The sequence below is a fragment of the Lycium barbarum genome, chromosome 11 (assembly GCF_019175385.1).
Source record: "Lycium barbarum isolate Lr01 chromosome 11, ASM1917538v2, whole genome shotgun sequence".
In the NCBI taxonomy this organism is placed as follows: Eukaryota; Viridiplantae; Streptophyta; class Magnoliopsida; order Solanales; family Solanaceae; genus Lycium; species Lycium barbarum.
This window is the reverse complement of record NC_083347.1, coordinates 109,814,364-109,837,898: the sequence shown is the minus strand read 5'-3', so window position 1 is coordinate 109,837,898 and position 23,535 is coordinate 109,814,364. Positions and strand designations below refer to the sequence as shown.

The 23,535-nt window shown below is 35.6% G+C and overlaps 1 protein-coding gene and 1 long non-coding RNA gene across 3 annotated transcripts; both read left to right on the top strand.

The window, feature by feature from the left end:
• The first annotated feature begins 3,552 nt into the window (after window positions 1-3,552).
• Window positions 3,553-9,149, top strand: LOC132619031 (uncharacterized). 2 transcript variants are annotated; one of them, XM_060334018.1, is made up of 6 exons: window positions 3,553-4,072; window positions 6,493-7,034; window positions 7,135-8,190; window positions 8,300-8,327; window positions 8,404-8,511; window positions 8,584-9,149. In XM_060334018.1, the coding sequence occupies exons 2-3, from the start codon at window positions 6,630-6,632 to the stop codon at window positions 7,945-7,947; spliced, it is 1,218 nt and encodes a 405-aa protein (XP_060190001.1). In that variant the 5' UTR covers window positions 3,553-4,072; window positions 6,493-6,629; the 3' UTR covers window positions 7,948-8,190; window positions 8,300-8,327; window positions 8,404-8,511; window positions 8,584-9,149. The 2 variants fall into 2 exon arrangements, with proteins under 2 accessions (XP_060190001.1, XP_060190000.1); XM_060334017.1 differs by having other exon boundaries at window positions 3,553-7,034.
• Window positions 9,150-20,321: 11,172 nt separating this feature from the next.
• On the top strand, window positions 20,322-22,320 carry LOC132617939 (uncharacterized). The gene is made up of 2 exons (XR_009573873.1): window positions 20,322-20,935; window positions 21,831-22,320. It is a non-coding gene; the product is annotated as an uncharacterized LOC132617939 (long non-coding RNA).
• The last annotated feature ends 1,215 nt before the right edge of the window (window positions 22,321-23,535 follow it).

The following is a 23,535-nucleotide window of genomic DNA, read 5'->3' as shown; positions in this document are numbered from 1 at the left end:
ATATGATTCTATAAGGTTCAATGTCATGCCTCAAATGATAGAAAGAAAAATAATTGGCTTGTATTACGAAGGATTAGGAAAAGGCTCAAATATGTCACTGACTTAACGAAATGACTCAAATATGTCACTCGTAAAAGGGGATGAGAGGAATGAGGGGCTGGTAAGTAATGAATGGTTTAAATAATGCCACGAGACAAAATCTTATAGTAGTAGGATTCAATTAGTGAATAGTGCCATTTATGATCCACAATGTTAAAGGCGATGACACTTGTATGCTCAACTATTAACGAGGAGCATGGATATGTCATTTCTGATAGTATGATGGCATATTTGAGTATTTTCCCCATAAAACAATGAAAATTCAAGATTTCCACGTGCACTGGCATTAATCAAATCTAAAATTTTAACTTTAAGTGGAAATTTCTTGATGTTCTAATAAGTGAAAATTAATTAGAAGACTACAAAATTGAGAAGAAACATTATAAGTGCATTAACTATAGTACAAATTTGAAATATAACTTGAAATAAGTAGATATTTAATGTACTCACTATTTTTACTAAGTACGATTTTTGAAATACTATAATTAAGAGGAAACAAGTTGCATGCTAAAAGTTTTCAGATTTTACAGCCAAAATCAAATTTGTGACTTGCATTTTAAATAATGTTGTTTTTCAAATTTTAAAAATTTGTGCCTCTTTTTAAAAATTTTAATACTATTTTCCGCTATTTATCAGGAAGCTTTGTGTTACCATAAAAGCAAAGAACTTGATCAATGGTGGTGAATACTGCAATCAGGGGTGGAGGTAGAGTTCGAGCTAGGGCTTCGGCAGAATCCAATGTTGAATAGGAATAATACTTTTTTCCCCTGCTGCTAAGCCGTACTCATTTTTTCACTCCTACAGTTGAAGTGATTGTCGATCGTTTTTTCAATCCTAATTCATAATTAAGCGAAAGCACTCGTTTGGTTGCGGCGCATATTAAATGAATTACTAAGATAAATACAGTGTTTAAAGAAGAATTATTGGGTTCTACCGATAAAAAAAAAGGTGAAACATAGCCATATATTTTGCTGTATAATATTTGATTCTCGACAATAAGAATAACGTTGATTTCGGGGGGTTGGGGGCGGCTAGGCCTTCATTAAGAGTCATGCTATGGTGAAACCAATGCATGTGCTAATTATATGATTGGCTAACAAAATAAACTAGATTATTGCACGGTTGGGCTCACAATTGAATGGATCTCAATGCAGGTTGAGCCCTCCACGACGACGACATCTTCTTCCTACTATGGAGAACCCAATTCCTATGTTGATTCCTTGAAATAGAGCCATGCTTCCTCCTTCCATTTTATGCCATAAATTGAAACCTGACTACATGAAGTTCTCTAAAGAAAAAAGTTGGATGGTTCCTTTCGACTACTTTTATTTTCCATCAAAATCGGTCAGATTCTCATCAGTCTCAAAACATATGAATGCATCGAATGAGGAGAATGTTTAAGTTTAAGTGTGGGAAGTGGAAGATGTTATACAATAGGAGGTTCGAGAAAATTAGGTGTTAGTGCAAGAGAGAATTAAATAAAAAATAAAGTACAATATTTGTATAATTTTATTGACAAATTTATGAATCAAGTATTATAAAATAGATGGTTATTTTTCACCATTTATTTGGTAGAACCTAATAATAATGCTTTAAACTCTGTATTTGCATTAAATTCATTTATTATAAGCTGCAACAAGATAAGAGCTTCCGCCTAGTTGTAAATTAGGATTAGAAAATGATCAATAACCGTTCTAGTTGTAGGATGAAAAAAAAAAAAAAAGAGAAAAGCTTAACAGCATAGGAAAGCAGTATTTATCCAATGTCAACATCACTTGACAGACTTTCACATCTCGAATCACGGCTTGGCATAACACGACATTTGTTGCCTGACTGTATATGACTGAGTGGACCAACTAGCTGACCGGATCAACATGTAGTATAACTGGAAGCACAATATAAATACACAACACGCCGAAATCCTGGTCTATGTTTTTAAACACTATCCAGGCACTTTTTCTTCATTGCGACCCAGCATGGCGAGATCGTGAGTATTTTTTTTTTTGCTCGAAAAATTTCTTCATCGCGATCGCGAGCAAAATTTCACACCAAAAAACTAGAAAATTTCCAATTTGCTTCCAATTATCGATTCAACGCCCAAAATTCATCGGGAACCTCCTGAACACAAACCATACATGCATTTAGATCATAAACACATGCTGCAAACTTTCTTTCTTACTTGAATTTTCCAAAAGAGTTCATCTTCACCCGATGTTGACCTAGGTCAACTCCAATTTTTCAAAATACTAGAGTTTCAACCAACAATCCAAATCACACCGAATGCGTCGAGACCCATTATTGACTTTGGTCAAAGTTTTTCGAAACTTTGAAAATGGTACGTCCAATGTTGAATTTGATCAAACTTCTTCATTTCCTTAACATAAGAACTTCCTATTTTGCTAAAACTAATATGAAACTCACCTGATTACCTCGGGAATCACGTCAGCCATCCTCACAAGTGATAAATACCAAGATAAAACTAAGGGAAGAGTATTCTGGGGAAACAAGCCTTAAAGCTCAAAATGACCAAGCAGGTCATTACAGAGACTCCTCTTACTTGCAGAATAGGCTTGTCTCTTCAGTCGGATGGTTGCTTAGTAACAATTCTTCTGTTTATAATAAAATGAAAATTAATTGAAAAAAGTGTGTAAAAATATAACATTATACCTCAGGCCCAAAGATGCATAAAGCATAAATTACGGATGTTGACACCCAATTTTGACCCTCCTTTCTTCCAATTTATTTCCTCGAGCTTCTAAGTTGGTAATAAATCAAATATTATATCGTCGCTACTATTAGTAACTCAATTACTATTAATATTATTCTCATCATCATTATTATTATTATTATTATTATTATTATTATTATTATTATTATTATTATTATTATTATTATTATTACTATTAGTTGTATCAATACTATTATTTTTTTTCTTTTTTCTTTTTCATCATCTTTAAGGCTCCTCGTGTTCATTTACTTAATCAAGTAGTAATACTATTCTAGTTTTATGCTTTGTAAATAGTTATTATAATATTTTACTATAGAATTTGTATTTTACCAAACATTACCTCATCTCGTGATTTATTTAAGTGTTAGTGATTATAATGTCTCACAACATATTCGATTATTTAATTTTATTACTGAATTAATATTGGCGCTAGCATTATGTAGCACAAAAAATATATCTTCTTAAAAACTCAATATAGAAGCTCAAAAGAAATACAAGGGAAGAAAAGAAACCCAAACAAAGTGCAAAACTTTGAAATTTCCGGAAATCTGGAAACAAAAATTCATCAGCCCAATCTACAAATAGCTGCCCATTTGTAGACCCAATCCATCAGCCAAGCTATCAAGAAGCCCAATGAAGCTCATGTCCAGTCCAGTTCTAGACTATTCCATCAAATGAAAATTATCTTGTGCCCTTCATTAAATGTATGGAGACTCACTAATTCCTCTATCTTCACGTGAAGAGAGATATTTTTCAGGAAAAGAGCTTTTTGACTTTCAAGACGAAAGTTTCTCTTTTTTCTCCTCCACACGCTATTTCCTCAAAAACTTACCAAATCTTCTAATTTCTGCTCTCTTTATTCTCCCATGGCAGACCACCCTCACAGTCAAACTAGCAGAACGACAACCTCATTATTTCAAATTCAAAGCCAACCTAAAATCTCGCTCAAAACTTTAAAACCTTAACCCTAGTTGCATCTATAAATACCAAGCTATAGCAGCCATTTGAAGATAGATTTTATCCGCCGCCTCTTCCCCCTTTAAACTTCCGAAACACGCACTGTTTCATACTAGTTATCCTCTAAAATACAAGCTTTAAATCATGTTTTCTCCCTTCTCAGATCTCTATTGGCTTTCAGCCGTTGAGGTGATTTATTTGACTTCAATCGTGCCGTTTTATTTGTGAGGGAGGTCGGAGTCCGCTGGATCTAAGATCCCACGCCCTAGTTCACTGTACCCGCAAAAGGTCAGTGTCGGTATCCCTTTTTTGATGCCATCGATATGCGATTTGATGCTTGTTTTTGTCAACATGTGAAAGTATCAGTTTACTAACCATGTTTCGGCTTTAAAAGGTTATATTTTAAAAGTTTTTATTTTACTGTTGAAGTTAGATTTATTAAATGATTATTTATTTGATCCTCTTTGTTTTGAATGCTGTACAAATCTCATTGTATGCTTTAATATGTTTGAGAAAAATAGTAAGTAAAATCTGATCCTTTCTATTTCTCTTTTGTGTTGAGATCACATTGCTTGTGTTTAAAATAATCACGTTTTAAGTTGTTCTTGCCTTCAGTCGTGTTATAATATATTAATGTGATTTTGTTTACTGTCCTAACATGATAAAATAATTTGTTGAGGTTTTTTGTATTTAAAATGGTCTCAGAGAGCTTTTATGGCCAAACCATGATGCCAGATATTTTTTACTATATTTTATTTTCATTTTAATGCCTACATCAATAGGTCCTGTTTTGATTTCTTATACATCATATATATCACTCTCTTAGGCTGTATATTTTGATTCATTGATGAAAAAGCATGGTTGTGCGTTTTATTTTTGCTACTTAAAAAAGAGAAAAGACATGTTTTAGCCCCTGAATTTGGCACGAAAACTCAGTTTGGAAATTAAACTTAACTTTTGTTTATTTACCCCCCCTTAACAAGTTACCTTTTAATTATTTCCCCCCTCTGGTGCCCCAGACCAGTTGAGGGTTGGGTAGTGTTAGACACGCGCGAGCTAATTGGTCCACGTATTTATTTAATTCCCCAACTTATTTTTACCCGTCCCCACTTAAAAAACCCGACCCATCCCCAATTAACCCGACCCATCCCAAACAAAATACCCAACTCGATTCCCAATAGTCATTTTCCCCTTTCCACTACAGATCCAAACCTCCACGCTACACAAACCGATCATTGCAAAGTTAAAAATCCAAAAAATGCGTAAATCTTGTCGTTTCTGAGTGATATTGAAGATTAGTTAGCCACAAAGGTACACGATTGTTGTTGTTCTCGTTAGGGTTTGTCTAGATTTCGATAGATTTCGATGTTACTGTTTTTCAGTTGTAAAAAAATTATCTTTAACTTTGTTTTTTTTTTTTTTTGGTGTAAATGGTAACTGAATCTCGTTTTCATTTGTTTTAATTTTACGTTTTGTGAAGAAAATGGGCGATGTGTTTGTGACTTTGAGGTTTAACCACGGAGGTAATTTAGAAAAAACCCCTCGTATTAAGTATGTTGGAGGTATTGTGACAGATTATTTTGATGTTGATCTTGATAAATTCTCTGATTTTGAGCTTGTTTACTATGTTAAAGAAATCGGTTATAATGTTTCATCTTTTTGTGTATATATTAGACCACCTAAATGTCGATTTGTAGTAGAAGTTAAAAGTGATAGGGACATTATTGGTATTGCACCTCAATTAAAAAACGGAGATATTGTTGTAATTTTTGTGATTCATCTTGTTGAGGAACCTATTGTGGTCCCCCCTGCTCTTCCACTTATTACCCCTGTGGGTGGGGAATCTTTTACTGCTTTTGATAACCCCACATGTGAAGATATAAATGAAAAGGTTGGGGCAGGTGAGGGTAGTTAAACATTTGGGGGTAGTGAAGGCTTAGGGTTTGAAGAGGCTGCTGGTCTTGATGAACCCTTGGGTGGGACTGAGACTGCTACTGCAGCTACTGCAGCTGATGATGATAATGATTCTGACTTAGAAAGTGAGAGTGAATCTGAGGAGTCTGACAATGTAGTGGTAGAGGAAGGTGAAGAAGAAGAATTTAATAGTGATGTCCATGAGGAGGATAGGAATCTAAGCAAAGATAGGGTGGCTCTAAAATCAAAAAAGAAGAAAGAAAAGGCTAAGAGATCTGAAGGGATAGATTTAGGGCCAAAGGGTGTAGATATAGGACATGATGAATATTTATCTAGGAGTAAGAGTACATTTGAAGGGAAATTGGGTGGGGATGAGCCATTTTATGACTCAGATGAACCTGTTAGCTTTGAAATAGAGACTGATGATGAAGCTGATGACGAAGATGTGGTTGAAAAGCCTACCAAGAAGTCAAGGAGACCAAAAAGAATTAGAAATAGGGTTATTTTTTATCCTAAGTGTAAAGAAATAGTTTGGGAGACTGGTCTTGCATTTGAAAGTGTTAAAAAATTTAGGAAAGTACTTACTAGGTATGCAGTTCAAGAACATGTACAGTTGGATAAATATGTCAATGAACCAACTAGGGTGAGGGTAAAGTGTACTGCTGGTTGTCCATGGTTATTGTTTGCCAGTTTTGATTCTAGAACAAATGATTTTGTTGTGAAGAATTATAATCCTGTTCACATGTGCAATGGGACAACAAAGAACAAGTTAGTAAATTCTTTGTATATTTCAGAAAGGTACAGGGACAAAATTATTTCTGAACCTGGCATTAGAATTTTTGAGCTTCAAAATTTGATAAGAAAGGAATTAGAGGTGTATATTGGTAGGACTGTGGCAAGGAAAGCCAGAAGCATTGTTTTGCAACAAATCATGGGTGACAATGTAGAGGAGTTCAAAAGAATTTTGGATTATAGGGATGAGCTTTTAAGGAGTAATCCAGGTAGCACATGTGTGGTTAGGCTGAGTGAAGAAACTTTTGAAGGTGGAGTCAAAAGGTTTCAATCCTTTTATATATGTTTTGATGCCATGAAGAAGGCAGTCAAGACTGGTTGTAGGAGGGCAATTGGGTTGGATGGGTGTTTTTTAAAAGGTGTTAGTAAAGGGAAAATGCTTGTGGCTGTTTGTAAAAATGGGAACAACCAGATGCTACCACTGGCTTGGGCAGTGGTTGAAGTTGAGAATGCTTTTACTTGGAGATGGTTTGTCAACATTCTAAGGCATGATCTTGAGCTTGGAGATGGGACTGGTTTGACAACTCTTTCAGATATGCAAAAGGTAATGTATTCTTGGTTATTGATTTCTGAATTTTTTATCACTCTCTTTAACTTATGCTGCTCTACTATCACCTAATTTTTTTTTTTACATGTTATTGTAGGGTCTAGATATAGCCATTAAGGATCTGCTGCCAAATGCCGAACAAAGAATGTGTGCAAGACATGTGCTTGGCAATTTTTCTAAAAAATGGAAAGGCATAGAGATTAGAAACTGCTTCTGGAGATGTGCTAAGTCCACATATGAGCAGGAGTTGCAAAAAAATTTGGATCATATGGAGAAGTTAGGTGATGGAATAAATGGAGATTTGTTGTATTACAACATAGATAGGTGGTCCAAGGTCTACTTTAAATACCTCAGCTGTTGTGATAGTGTTGACAACAACATGGCCGAGAGTTTTAATTCTTGGATTTTGGGGCCAAGGCACAAGACCATTATCACAATGCTTGAGGAAATTAGAGTCAAAATGATGAGAAGGGTAGGACAACTAAGAGAGTTTTCTGAGACTTGGATAACAAACATCAGCCAAATGGCTTTGAAGGTATTGCAAGAGAACACATCAAAGTCAATGAAGTGTACTCTTGAATGGAATGGTGAATATGGCTTTGAGGTCAAGGACAGCTGGGGTAATAAATTCATAGTAAATCTGAACAGCAATACCTGCACTTGTAGATCTTGGATGCTGAAAGGTATTCCCTGCTGTCATGCCATAGCTGCACTTCATTTCAGAAAATTGGAACCTATTCACTATGTTGCACATTGGTACACTAAGGACGCTTACCTTAAAACATACAACTCATTCATTCAACCTGTTACTAATATGGCAATGTGGCCAAAGTCAACCAATCCTCCTGTCCTCCCACCTGAGATTAAAAAGCTTCCAGGTAGGCCAAGGAAGTGTAGAAGAAAGAAGTAGACAGAAAACAAGACAGGGAAGCTGTCAAAAAGAAGTGTTGAGATGACCTACAGCTTGTGCCATGCAAAGGGTCACAATAAGAAGGGTTGTCCTATGAATCCACAATCTGTCACAGGCAGAGGAAGGGCAAGGGGAAGAGGGAAAAGTACTAGTTTAACAAGGTCAAGTGTTGGTTCTTCTACAGTACCATGTAATTCCCAACCAAGTAGAGGAAGGGGAAGACCAAGAGGTTCTGCCAAAAAGGTAAAAACTTTCCTTGCTATTTACTAGTTGATTAAATATTACAGTCTTATATTTAGTCTAACTACTTAAATATGAATTTGGCCATGGCTGCTGCATTTCAATCTGGAAGGGGTACAGGACAGTCGTCTACATCATAGGTATTACTTAGCTTGTTAAATTACCACTTAATCAATTTTACAATTCTAAGTGTTTGACACCTTAAATGTGACTTAGGCTTCTGATGCAAGTGCATCAGTTACTGGAAGAGGGGCACCCTTTAAGAGGCCAAGAGTTGTGGGAATGGGAGTGTTTCAGACCCAAAGTGGTTTCAAAATTGTCAATGTAAGTTTGCAACCTCATTAAACATTTAATGCAAACAATCTAGCCTAATGGAGATCTATTTTATTAATGCAGCCTGGAATGGCAAATCAGTCTGCAACCATGCCTATGAATTCAGCAGTAGTCACTGGTAGTCTTGGACATCACAAACCAAGACCAGGAGGACTAAAATGGAAAAGGAGTCCAGCTATAACACAACAAGGGCTTCAACAAATGAGTGGACAAAAGAGAATGAAAACAAGGGCCAAAGCTGCTGAGTTGAACTCTTTAAGTCAAACAAGTTCATCAACTGCCCAGAAATAAAATGGAAAAATGAAGTTGAATTAGTTTAGTCCTGTATGTGTATGTCTTTGGTACTGACTGTTATGCAGCAGTGACTGCAGGTTTTAATGTTGTTTTTGTGAAACAATTATGGTACATTTGTCAATTATGTTTTTGTGAAACATATTAAGCAGTTGTGACTGCAATTTTTCCCTGTATTGACATTCTACTCTTGCAATATTAAGCAGTTGTGACTGCAATTTTGCCCTGTATTGACATTCTATTCTTGCAATATTAAGCAGCTGTGACTGCAATTTTGCCCTGTATTAACATTCTATTCTTGCAATATTAAGCAGTTGTGACTGCAATTTTGCCCTGTATGACATTCTATTCTTGCAATATTAAGCAGTTGTGACTGCAATTTTGCTGTATATTTCCTGGTTTGTTGACAGTTCAGTCTTGCAATGTTGTGTATGACATTAAATGCATAGAGAAGCTGGCCAACTGTGACTGCAATGTTGTGTATAAATGCAGTAAACTTTTCTGAGCAGTGTGTACACATTTGAGCAGTGTACGTTGGGCAGTGTACAGATTTGAGCAGTCAAAATACATTGAATGGATGCAAGTGAATGCATTATACAATGAATCTGAGTTAACTACTTGAGCAGTCAAACACAAGATTGAATCTGAGTTAGTAAATGATGGTAGTTGGTACTTGGGAGTGATGGTCAAAACCAATGAATCAGAGACACTATAACCATCATTAACTACTTGATCACACTAACACTATAACTCAACTCAATTATAAATAGGCATTCTTTCCATCTCACTTTCACTCAACTCAAATAGCTCTTAACAAATATAGTGATATTAAAGAGGCAGCCTTCATCTAAGATGGATGACATTCGTTTGACCGCATGTTTTGACAAAGAATTGACGAAATCGTACGTCGAAAAAGACGATTTCGTAAGTGTTGTCGTATTATATATTTTCAATTGTTCTTTTACCTCTTTTGGTAATAACATGTCTTTTTTAAGATCCTTCCAACTGACATACTGGAATTTCTTCCAGACACCGACAAGGACGATGTTGTTCATTACGACGATCATGAGTATAATATGAAATACAAGATTAGCGTATACACACGCCTCGCTCAAGGCTGGAAAGCCTTCATTGATGCTGCCGGATTAGGGATAGGAGATGTGTTGTGTTTTAAGGCATGTTTAGATGAGAACCGCATAGTGTTTTTTGTTCATGTAAAGGAGGATCCGGAGATGGTAATGATAGATTAGGTCTCCAGATTCTCTATTTAAAGTAATTTATAAAATTTCTCGACTTTTGCTATCATTTTCAAGGTAATATTTTCCATAACAACAAAATTCTTCAACAAGAGCATAAAGTTCTTCCTTGACATTTACATTGAAACAAGAGCATGAAGTTCTTACATTACCTACTACGCGATTACAACATACAACATAAATTCAGTTGATTAAGGAAGCCGCCAAAAAGCCAATAAATATTCCCCACGAAATCAAAAGCAACATCCTTGTATTTGCAAGTTTCTCCTCCAAATTTAGAACTTTTTTCAAGTCAAATTGCTGTTTACTCTTCAAGCCAATTAATTCATCCTTCATTTTATTCACTTCAATTAGATGTCTAGCCTCAATGGCAATTAATTCTTCTTGCAATTTGTCCCTTTCGATCTTGACCGCATCTAACGACGACGTCAAATTTTGAACATTATTCCACTGAATCTCAGGGAACAATTCATCTTCCCATTCCCAAAATCCACAAGAATTGCCCTTAGGCCTCGGACATTTGTAGAATTTCCATCCGGGATTATTAGGAGTCGATGAAGTGAGGTGTTTTGCAATGTTGCCACAATTACATTTTACGTGAGATGAACAGCTACCTTGAGACATTTATGAACCCACAATATTTTTGAATTACCACAAAGAGTGATTATGGACAGAAATTTGGAGGAGAAATTTGGTGGAGAAATTTCGTGGAGGAAGAATACATATATGAAGGAGCAATGGTGTGAGCAAGAGGAATTTCATGAATGGAGGGAAAAAAAATGGGGCTGGTGTGATGAAGATGAAGATGAAGATGAAGAACTAGGGTTCTAAAGGGTGGTGGGTCGGGTGGGATTAAAGGGGGAACGGTATTATAACCGTTACCTTGTCGATTTTATTTTTAAAAAAAAATTCACAAAAATTAATTAACGCGCGGCTGAGGCACTGTCAAACACGCGCCCTGGTCTGGGGCACTAGAGGGGGAAAATAATTAAAACGTAACTTGTTAAGGGGGGTAAATAAACATAAGTTAAGTTTAATTTCCAAACTGAGTTTTCGTGCCATGTTCAAGGGCTAAAACATGTCTTTTCTCACTTAAAAAATGATTGATCTTATACATTGTCTTTTAACAAAACTGGTAGTGAAACAAGCGTAATTTTAGCAGTAGAATTATTTATTTTCCCGAAGACTGTCTATGGTAATTTTGGCATACTAGTGTTTGACCTTTAATTTGGTGATCAACCTTTGTGTTTGCCTTATTTATTGGATACTCCTAAATCCGTTTATGTCGTTTACTCGTTATGAAGAGGTGAAATTGCTTCTAATTCTCTTTATTTTCCTTTATTTTGCATGTACACTTTGGGAGCAACACGGAGTCTTTCATGAAGACTTTCATCGCTGCATAAGTCCCTTGCGCCACTAGATATGGAATCCGCGTCTTCTTTTCAGTCACTTCCCTTGTACCCTCGAAACTCATCCGAACAGAAATTGCAAAGAGGAACAAGAGGAAGTCTGGAACACACAATTATTTCCTCATTCAGTTCTCTCCCTCTATTAAAATACATCCTAACAGGAGCAAGGAAAAGAGGGGAGAAGAAAAGAATGACTCTTGCATTTTTCAACTTGTTATAGGATTTATTAATTGTTTGTTCTCTAATTGTGTATGTGTTACACTTAAGATTACTAGTCTTAGAACACCTAATTTAGAGGGGAAGCGCAATCGGTACATTATTTCAGCGGCTATCTAGAAAGTAATATTTTCCGAAACTCTATGTTATGAACCCCAAAACGGTTTCAAAATTGGCTTTGTAGTTTTTGAAAGCACAAACGTGAAAAAATGATTCTTTATAGTCTTTTGGTCCATCTTTGAGAGTGAAATTTAAATATATTCTATATCTCCGAAACTGCATTTTTGGCCAAACTAGGATGACGCCAAGTTTAGGCCTATTTTTAAATGAAGGAGATTTGCTTACAAAGATGTTTTTTTTTCCCTTTAAATAGCTGATATTTACATTGTCTTACCTGTCCTATTTTTGTCACCTCTAACATTTGATTAGTTAAAGAAAATTGTTTCTAAATTATGGATTTTTTTTAACGCTTAAAAGTCCTTCACTAATCCTGCTCACCCTTTTTTTTTTTATATAAGTTTAACCTATAACTAAAATTCTGTACTTCTATTTTCTTAGCCTTAATTAATTAACCTAAGTTTGGCCGGTCAACCGTAGTTAACGGATCTTAAAGGATGCTTAATCCCTTCCCTTTAGGATAACTAAGAACTCTTACCTAGAATCACATTAGTTAAGCTGACCATTAATTGGAGTTAATTTCTTGCATTTACTTAGTTAAAATAGGTGTCCTAATTCACCTTTAAAACATAAGTAAGCGGCGAATCCTTAAGTTAAATAATCAGTAATCACCAATATGTTGTACTCCGCTTTGACCCGTTTAAAAAGGGGTATAACAGCTTGGCGACTCCGCTTGGGATATTAGGTTTTAACCATAACAAACTTAGGTTAATTATTAATTTGTTGGATGTTTTCGTTGTTTTTCTTTATTTTTGCTTTTATTGTTTCTCTTATGTGCTTTTAAGCGATTTTAATTATTGCTTTAATTATTTCCTTATGTGAATTTTTCTATGTAATAATATGTTACTGCTTTCTTTAACTGTCATTCCGTTCATATTTCCTCCACTTCTGGAAATTCACACTATCACACGTACACGCGAGGTGTGTTTTGCGCATCCGCGTAATTTCTTTCAAAATACCAAATTTTAGAAGAGTTGGCATATGCGCGGGGTGTCTGAATTTTCGTGTGACCGCGTAGCCTTCTCAGCCGAGTAGTCCACTCGGGAACCTTGAGTCTAGTCAACCAAATCTTCGAAAAACCTAGGATAGAGCTAAAACAACACCTTTTTCCTAAGGGCATGCATATTAAACTTAGGAGGCTTAATATCCTTGGTATATTAAGTCCATTAGTCAACCTTATCCAACTGTCCAAGTGGGTTCACGACCCCGAGTGAAGCTTATCATATTGTGTGTGCATTATTTGAAGGTTGATTGTGCCAAAATATGGACCATTGTTCTAAATTAATTAAAATTTAGGAGGGTGGGGTTGACTAACCTTTTGTGATGCAGATAGCCATGGAGATTGCAAGCTTTGGTAGAAAAAAACAATTCGCCTTGGCACACATTAGCAATGGGGAAAAAGTTTGGATGCGACGAAGAAGTGCACTTAGCTTATTTTAGATTAGGAAATATTTTTATTTCCCTTCATTTGGAATGTAATAAAGCTTATAGATATTTTTGTACTTCATTTTGGAAATAGAATTGTTTAATTAATTAAAGAGCAATGGAATGACATATAATGGCACATTTGTTTTTTAAATATACGCTAGGCCTACCTCTGGCATAAAGAGGTCCCTCTATATTAGAAGGTGTGAATGCTTGTATTATGAACCTTGTTTACTTACTTGCTAAGTGATTTACCTGAATTTATTTGCAATGTGCTTGAATTTATTTCCAATATGGTTGGATTTATTTGCAATATGCTTTACTTGATATTTACTAACATCATCTTTGTTTCAGAAGAAAAATTTAATTCATATTTGCTAATCTCTTGAGTTTGACATATAGCATATTGTTTATTAATTATTTTTTTTACGCATTAGCTTCACAATTTTTAAAAATCAAATTAGGTCGCGCTTAGCGCACTTTAGCGACTCTAGAGCACCTTTAGGCTCACTCACATTCCTAGTGCCTATCCCTCCATTTTTCGAGTATGATCCCCTATTTTTATAAAGTAGGATGTTTCACTCGACAAGTTCCAATAGTCGGAAGTCTTAGTTATTAAAATTTCCTAATATTCGCACCCATGAACTAGCCTTGGAAAAAATTCTTTTTGCCAACACTTGAAGTTAATTCTTATCATGCAAACTTTTTTTTTTTTAAAATAGGATAGTCTCTTATAATTGTTTTTTCCCATTACTGTTTCATTAGTCAATCAAATCGTCTTTCTTCTAAAAAAGTGTCAAAATATTGGTCTCGCGTCAAGTTCGAATTCTAGAGCTTTTACCTTCTCAAATCTTCCAAGTCCTTTTATGGGCATGATCTTTCATCTCAAACGACATAACATTTGGCCCATTAGTTCTCGCCTCGTAGGATCTATCTAGCCCATTTGATAATTTTTCACTATTTATCGCTTCTTAAATTGGTAGATGTCCAAATTTATTTGCGCAATCTATCAAATGACACTTGTTGAAATTTATTCGACATTTTCCATCAAGTCGTTCAAGAATAACTTTTCAAGTACCTTACTTCTGCGGAGTCTTCACTCGTTTAGTCGCGTCATTCTTATTTTGGGTCGCCGAGATTTATCTTCCCGCACCCATTAATTTCAAGTTTTGGCATGCAAGTCGAGGAACAATCTAATAAGTCTCCCTTCCTTGACATTTTACAACCCGCCAATGCCAAAATAAATTTTAGAGCTGTTTGCAACCCTTGTGCGTTTTAAGTTCAACTCTCGTGCGCTCGATCAATCATAATTTTTCTATCTTAATCCTGAGTTTGTCTATCATATATTCCAACAAGCATCAAAATATTTCTAAAGCCATAACCTGTCTTTGGCCTCTTTTAAAATAACCTTTCTAAGACTCAATCCATCGGTTTCTTCTTAGGAAAATTTCTAAATGCCGACTCTTAGCCTTTAAAACTTTCTTGCCTAACGTTAATCATACCTACCATACGCTTACCAAATATTTCATTTTCCTTCCAAAGGTTGACTTAAGTTGAACACCGAAGGTAAAATGAGTGTCATTGTTTGAAAGAAGCGATCCAAAACTATTGGATAATGTAGGATCATTCAGAGACCATTGACTCACCCTCAATTTATTTTGAATCAACCTCCAGCCAGCATATCGATGCCAAGTTACAATCAAGTAGTTTATCCGCAATGTTCCAGTCAAGTTCCTCCTCAAAGCCAAGTAATTATTGGACCAAAGTTTACTGCACCAAATTTATCCTTCCCCACATCTGCTGCAAACACTTATGATATAGCCGAACAGAGCACCAAATAGTCTTAAATGATCAATCTTTTGTATGCCTTTTATTATTAAAAGAAAAAAAACATTTTTTATGTAAAGAGAACTACGCTTGACCCGATTCCTTGTTGGATACGTAGGCAGCCCACATAGGGACTCGGTCATGTTAGTGTAGAATTTTTAATTCCCATTTGCATGTAACCGGAACTACGTTTGACCTGATTTCTTGTCGGATACAAGATATGTAGGCCTATATAAGGCCCGATTTTATTATTATAAAATTTTATATTCCCCCAAAGAAGGAGAATGAAACTGGGGCAAATTTTTGGCATGCAATCAAGACATCTTCATTAGAAACTTCTTAAAGACTGGGGCAAATTTTGGCATGCAATCGTGACATCATTCCTAAATACTGGGGCCATTTTTGGAATATGTCGGAGTTGGTAAAGGATAAGAATCAAGTCAGAACCAAGCTTTGGTGTTCGATATGAACAACCTTTCTTCAAAATGCATATTCTACTCCAATATAGTTTTCTTACCTTTCGTTAATTCTCGAGCGTTAGAGCCTACTAGCCAATAAGTTGTTCCCTTTCTACAACTTAGGTCATCTCTTCTAATCTAGAGCCTGCTTAACTAGATCACGAACTAATCTATTTTAAAAAATATTTTATTATCTTGTGCATTTACTTCATTTTTATATATGTTCCATGCACTAACAATTTATTTTTGTTTGTAGAGGTTTATTTTTCTCTTTAGAGGTTGCCTAGCATTGAACACTGTTTTGGCCGCGAATCTACATTAAGGACAAGACTAAACGTTCAACACTAACATGGGATTAGTGCCAGAACAAAATGATGATAGCGAAAAAAATGTGGTTCGAAGAAAAATTTTGGTCAATTTGGGAAATACCTTCAGTCTTCTTCCTAACGCAACCTCAGCTTCCAGCTCAACCCAAAACATTTCCTTAACCATTTCTCCTAACCCAACTTCTACTTATGGTATTGCTCCACAAATGCCATCAACCTACACTCCCAATCAAGTAATGATAATTCCTAATCCTCAACTTTCCATAACCACAACTCCATTTGAGAAAAATAAGCAAAACAAACTAGCAATATGCCCATATAGGAGGCCTAGAAAGGAAATCAGGTCGATTTGCCAAAAAGATTTGGGAAAAGAACTCCACAATTTGAGGAAATCCATTAATGAAGAGTTACATTCAACAAAATTTCCAGAGTTTGAAGTATGAAGATTTATGTGTGCATCCAAATGTTGAGCTTCCGCAAGGGTACAAGATACCTAACTTTAACACTTTCAATGGTGAGGGAGATCCCGTCGCTCATTTAAAGGACTATCGTAGCAGATTAATTGGCATTGGACATGGCGAAGCATTACGAATGAGACTATTCAATCAAAGTTTATCAGGATTGGCACTCACTTGGTACACGAAACAAGATTTTAGCAAATGGAACACGTGGGAAGATATGGCCCGCGACTTTATAAAGCAATATGAGTTCAATGTTAGAGCGATCCGCACATAGCTGATTTGCTCAAATTAAATAAAATGTTGCATAAGTCTTTCCAAGAATATGCCATACGATGGAGATTAGAAGCTTCAAAAATACATCCTCCATTGCCTGAGGTAGAATTGGTCTCAACCTTCATCCAAATTCAACAAGGCTTATACTATGATAAGCTGCTCGGAGCTTGTGCACGCAACTTCTCTGATTTGATTAGGATTGGTAAAGAACTAGAAAGTGGCATTCAAGGAGGAAGAATTATAAATAGCTCAGCAATAGAAGTCGTTCACCAAACCTTCCAAGCGAAGATACCAGGAAATCTGCAAAGCGAAATAAAGGAAAACAAATTCTCTTCCGTGACTATGCATCAAGCGCAATGCCATCAAAGTCACCAAATTTTGCAATCTTATGCCACTATGCAGCGTCCTAGCTAGTAAAAATCGCAACATGGTTGCCAACAAGGGTTTCACCAGGCACAGTCTAGCTCTCCACAACAGAAGAAGATGAAATCTTTCTCCTTCACCCCTTTTGATGAGCCATTGTCAAATATACTTGAGAGATTAAGTGCTAGGGGCATTCTACAACCAAAAAAGGGGATTCATACCTAAGCATTCACCGCCAAACTTTGATTTATCTAAGAGTTGTGCTTACCACTCAAACATTCAAGGGCATGACACTAAAGAATGTCTAGCGTTAAGATTCAAGATTCAGAGTATGATTGAAAATGGCAAGATAAAGCTGCAACAAGAGCCTCCAACCGGCAATGATAATATCGCAAACACAAATGCAATTATTGTTAAGGGCGATCCATCAAAATTGGCACCAAGGCCTTTGAAGAGAAAGCGTGCAACAACTCAGGAGGACTGACTAAGAAGTCATCTTGCAACTTGAGAAAACCATTCTCCACCTGCCCGCATTTATGAGTAGCTACTATTTTGCAATTTTTGGTAATGAACTACGTTCGACCTGATTCCTGTTAGTAGCGGGATACGTAGGCGCCCATGTTGGGTTCGGTCTCAATAAATAAAAATTTCAATTCCCCCACAGCCGAAACTGGGAAAATTTTGCTGACGGCCTATCATTATTCGAAAAAAGCATAAGTTGAAAGCCATATTCACATAATCAGATTTTCGCAATGCCATAACAACGAGAAGCGTAGATTCAAAGCCAAAGCGTCAATGTTCAATGCAAGGCAACCACTTTTTTTATACTAACAAGTTTTCTTTAAGTAATGCAGGGCTGATTTTAGCCATTCTTGAATGATAATGCACGCTAGAAGAAAGACATCACCAGATTCATGAAGCAAAGGATGATGCAAAATCAATACGAATTTCGAAACTCATAATTTTCTTTGAGTGCAGGAATTTTCTTCATAGAAACATTTCAGCAAGGTGGAATATCCCCAGGTTATTAGCATTGCACCATGAATGTTCATTATTGCAAAGGCACCACACTTGGCTCTCCATATTATATTTTAAATATTCGCTATTGTGAAAGCACTGCATCAAACTCCCTGCACTGCACCAATATTCTTATTTGTAAGTATGCACCACATATTGGGTTCGTCCACCCTAAAATAGGATATATCGGGTTCTTCCACCTAAAATAGGATATATTGGGTCCGTCCACCCTCTAATAGGATATATCGGGTTCTTCCACCCTAAAATAGGATATGTCGGATTTGTTTTCACCCTAAAATAGGATATGTCGGATTTTTTTTCACCCTAAAATAGGATATATCAGGTTCTTCCACCTAAATAGGATATATTGGGTTCGTCCACCCTCTAATAGGATATATCGGGTTCTTCCACTCTAAAATAGGATATGTCGGGTTCTTCCACCCTAAAATAGGATATATTGGGTTCGTCAACCCTTAAACAGGACACGTTGGGTTCTTCCACCCTCAAATAGTATATATTGGGTTCGTCTACCCTAAAATAGGATATATCGGGTTCTTCCACCCTCAAGTAGGATATATTGAGTTCGTCCACCCTAAAATAGGATATATTGGGTTTTTTCACCCTAAAATAGGATATATTGGGTTAATCCACCCTCAAATAGGATATATTAGGTTAATCCACCCTCAAATAGGAAATTTCAGGTCGTCTACCCTCAAACAAGGCATTTGGGTTTGTCCACCTTAAAATAGGACGTAATGTTATTGGGCTTGTCCACCTTATAATAGGACTTAATTATTTTATTTGATTTTGTCTACCTTATAATAGGACTTTATTATTTTATTTGGATTTTTCCACCTTAAAATAGGATGAAATTGGGTTGTCCACCTTATAATAGGACTTAATTATTTATTTGGGTTTGTCCACCTTATAATAGGACTTAATTAATTTATTTTGTTTTGTCCACCTTATAATAGGATTTAATTATTTTATTTTGGGCTCGTCCGCCTTAAAATTGGACATATTTAAGTTTTACAAAGCACACCGATTTTGCACTTACATTAGTTTCATCTCAAATATTTTTGCATTAATCTCGCAGCTGCACTAGTTTTCATCTCAAATAATCTTGCAATAATTATATCTATAAGTGATTTCACATTGATTTCTCTGCTTGCACCAATTTTGTCGCTTTCATTCTATCTTAATGCTTTCATTTATTACTAATGGTTGTACCTTAGATCTTTGTAGCAGATTTAGCAGGTAGCATCGTATAACGTGAAACTTTATCTAATGCAGTGAACCGGGGAAATTTGTTGGGAAGGAACCAAACTTCCCAACAAAGGTCAAGAGTCTACTTCGAACTCCCCTCGACTTCACTCTTAATGTCCTGTTTACGTTTGTAACCCGACGACTAAGTTTAGTTATGCTCATAATCAGATTCCTCCCGTTCAAACACCTTTTCCTCAACCATAATATCCAGTGTCATCATATTCGACACTGGGGCAATATTTTGGGATTCGCATCAACCTTGTTTCCTTAGTATCACAGTTCTTTTCGAACTACAAAAGGCCTGATTCCCATACCTTTCCTAATCTTTGTCTCAGCTCTGATGGTCGGGACAAAATCGGCTACTACGTCAACTTCTTTGCCAGAAAACTCTTTCATCGTCTCCGGTCCAAGCGGGGACAGCTGTTGACACCCAATTTTGACCCTCCTTTCTTCCAATTTATTTCCTCGACCTTCTAAGTTGGAAATAAATCAAATATTATATCGTCGCTACTATTAGTAACTCAATTACTATTAATATTATTCTCATCATCATCATCATCATCATTATTATTATTATTACTATTTGTGTTATCAATACTATTATTTTTTCTTTTTTCTTTTTCATCATCTTTAAGGCTCCTCGTGTTCATTTACTTAATCAAGTAGTAATACTATTCTAGTTTTACGCTTTGTAAATAGCTATTATAATATTTTACTATAGAATTTGTATTTTACCAAACTTTACGTCATCTCGTGATTTATTTAAGTGATAGTGATTATAATGTCTCACAACATATTCGATTATTTAATTTTATTACTGAATTAATATTGGCGCTAGCATTATGTAGCACAAAAAATATATCTTTTTAAAAACTCATTATAGAAGCTCAAAAGAAATACAAGGGAAGAAAAGAAACCCAAACAAAGTGCAAAACTTTGAAATTTCCGAAAATCTAGAAACCAAAATTCATCAGCCCAATCTACAAATAGCTACCCATTTGTAGACCCAATCCATCAGCCAAGCTATCAAGAAGCCCAATGAAGCTCATGTCCAGTCCAGTTCTAGACTATTCCATCAAATGAAAATTATCTTGTGCCCTTCATTAAATGTATGGAGACTCACTAATTCCTCTATCTTCACGTGAAGAGTGATATTTTTCAGGAAAAGAGCTTTTTGACTTTCAAGACGAAAGTTTCTCTTTTTTCTCCTCCACACGCTATTTCCTCAAAAACTTACCAAATCTTCTAATTTCTGCTCTCTTTATTCTCCCATGGCAGACCACCCTCACAGTCAAACTAGCAGAACGACAACCTCATTATTTCAAATTCAAAGCCAACCTAAAATCCCGCTCAAAACTTTAAAACCTTAACCCTAGTTACATCTATAAATACCAAGCTATAGCAGCCATTTGAAGATAGATTTTAGCCGCCGCCTCTTCCCCCTTTAAACTTCCTAAACACTCACTGTTTCATACTAGTTATCCTCTAAAAGACAAGCTTTAAATCACGTTTTCTCCCTTCTCAGATCTCTGTTGGCTTTCAACCGTTGAGGTGATTTATTTGACTTCAATCGTGCCATTTTATTTGTGAGGGAGGTCGGAGTCCGCTGGATCTAAGACCCCACGCCCTAGTTCACTGTACCCGCAAAAGGTCAGTGTCGGTATCCCTTTTTTGATGCCATCGATATGCGATTTGATGCTTGTTTTTGTCAACATGTGAAAGTATCAGCTTACTAACCATGTTTCGGCTTTAAAAGGTTATGTTTTAAAAGTTTTTATTTTACTGGTGAAGTTAGATTTATTAAATGATTGTTAGATTTATTAAATGATTGTTTATTTGATCCTCTTTGTTTTGAATGCTGTACAAATCTCATTGTATGCTTTTATATGTTTGAGAAAAATAGTAAGTAAAATCTAATCCTTTCCATTTGTTTTTTGTGTTGAGATCACATTGCTTGTGTTTAAAATAATCGTGTTTTAAGTTGTTCTTGCCTTCAGTGGTGTTATAATATATTAATGTGATTTTGTTTACTGTCCTGACATGATAAAATAACTTGTTGAGGTTTTTTGTATTTAAAATGGTCTCAGAGAGATTTTATGGCCAAACCATGATGCCAGATATTTTTTTAATATGTTTTATTTTCATTTTAATGCCTACATCAATAGGTCCTGTTTTGATTTCTTATACATCATATATATCGCTCTCTTAGGCTGTATATTTTGATTCACTGATGAAAAAGCATGGTTGTGCGTTTTATTTTTGCTACTTAAAAAATGATTGAGCTTATACATTGTATTTTAACAAAATTGGTAGTGAAACAAGCGTAATTTTAGCAGTAGTGTTATTTATTTTCCCGAAGACTGTCTATGGTAATTTTGGCATACCAGTGTTTGACCTTTAATTTGGTGATGAACCTTTGTGTTTGCCTTATTGATTGGATACTCCTAAATCCGTTTATATCGTTTGCTCGTTATGAAGAGGTGAAATTGCTTCTAATTCTCTTTATTTTCCTTTCTTTTGCATGTACACTTTGGGAGCAACACAGAGTCTTTCATGAAAGACTCTCACCGCTGCATAAGTCCCTTGCGCCACTAGATATGGAATCCGTGTCTTCTTTTTAGTCACTTCCCTCGTTCCCGCGAAACTCATCCGAACAGAAATTGCAAAGAGGGACGAGAGGAAGTCTGGAACACACAATTATTTCCTCATTCAGTTCTCTCCCTCTCTTAAAAAACATCCTAACAGGAGCAAGGAAAAGTGAGGAGAAGAAAAGAATGACTCTTGCATTTTTCAACTTGTTACAGGATTTATTAACTATTTATTCTCTGATTGTGTTTGTGTTACACTTGAGATTACTAGTCTTAGAACACCTAATTTAGCGGGGAAGCGCAATCGGTACATTATTTCAGCGGCTATCGAGAAAGTAATATTTTCCGAAACTCTATGTTATGAACCCCAAAACGGTTTCAAAATTGGCTATGTAGTTTTTGAAAGCACAAACGTGAAAAAATGATTCTTTATAGTCTTTTGTTCCATCTTTGAGAGTGAAATTTAAATATATTCTATATCTCCGAAACTGCATTTTTGGCCAAACTACGATGACGCCAAGTTTAGGCCTATTTTTAAATGAAGGAGATTTTCTTACAAAGATATTTTTTTTTCCTTTTAATAGCTGATATGTACATTGTCTTACCTATCCTATGTTTTGTCACCTCTAACATTTGAGTAGTTAAAGACAATTGTTTCTAAATTATGGATTTTTTAACGCTTAAAAGACCTTCACTAATCCTGTTCACCCCCTTTTTTGTTTTTTAATAAGTTTAACTTATAACAAAAATTCTGTACTTCTATTTTCTTAGCCTTAATTAATTAACCTAAGTTTGACCGGTCAACCGTAGTTAACGGATCTTAAAGGGTGCTTAACCCCTTCCTTTTAGGATAACTAAAAACTCTTACCTAGAATCACATTAGTTAAGCAGATCATTAATTGGAGTTAATTTCTAGCATTTACTTAGTTAAAATATGTGTCCTAATTCACCTTTAAAAAATAATTAGATGGCGACTCCTTAAGTTAAATTAATCAGGAATCACCAATATGTTGTACTCCGCTTTGACCCGGGTAAAAAGGGGTATAACAACGGCCTCAGTCCCAAATACAGGTGTTCAAAATTAAGGGATTTAAAATCAAGAATTGAGAACTATACTGCAATGCATGATGCTGAAATACTGTATCATACTGAGTTACATGATACTAGAATGCTGAATAGAACTTGAGAAAGACATGTGTGCATAATAAACTGATTTGTCATAACTGAGGCTCATGGGATATTGAACAAATTATGAAACTATGTCATCTAGATAATAGAAGTTCTACAACTGTTCATGGAACTGAGGCATAATTACTTTCTGAGGTAATTTGTTATGGTCATAAAGAACGAGACGTACGGAGAATCATAAACATCCCCAACCGTAGAGAGTTAGCCTCTTATACCTTGACTCTGGCCTTTTTAAGCATATCACAATGTTTGTTACCTCTTCCAACAATAATTTATGGAAATACATATGAAAAGGAACCAATATTAGCACTAATGCTCATGTTTTAGCCACTTAGGCATTTTATCAAACACCCTATGGGCGTAAAGCTTCATAGCCCTTATTAATGGTGTTTTCTTCACCCAATTCTCATTCTACTACTTCTAGGTAATTTCACAATCTCAAATAGATGTAACTAACACTTGTTTTCATCGCCC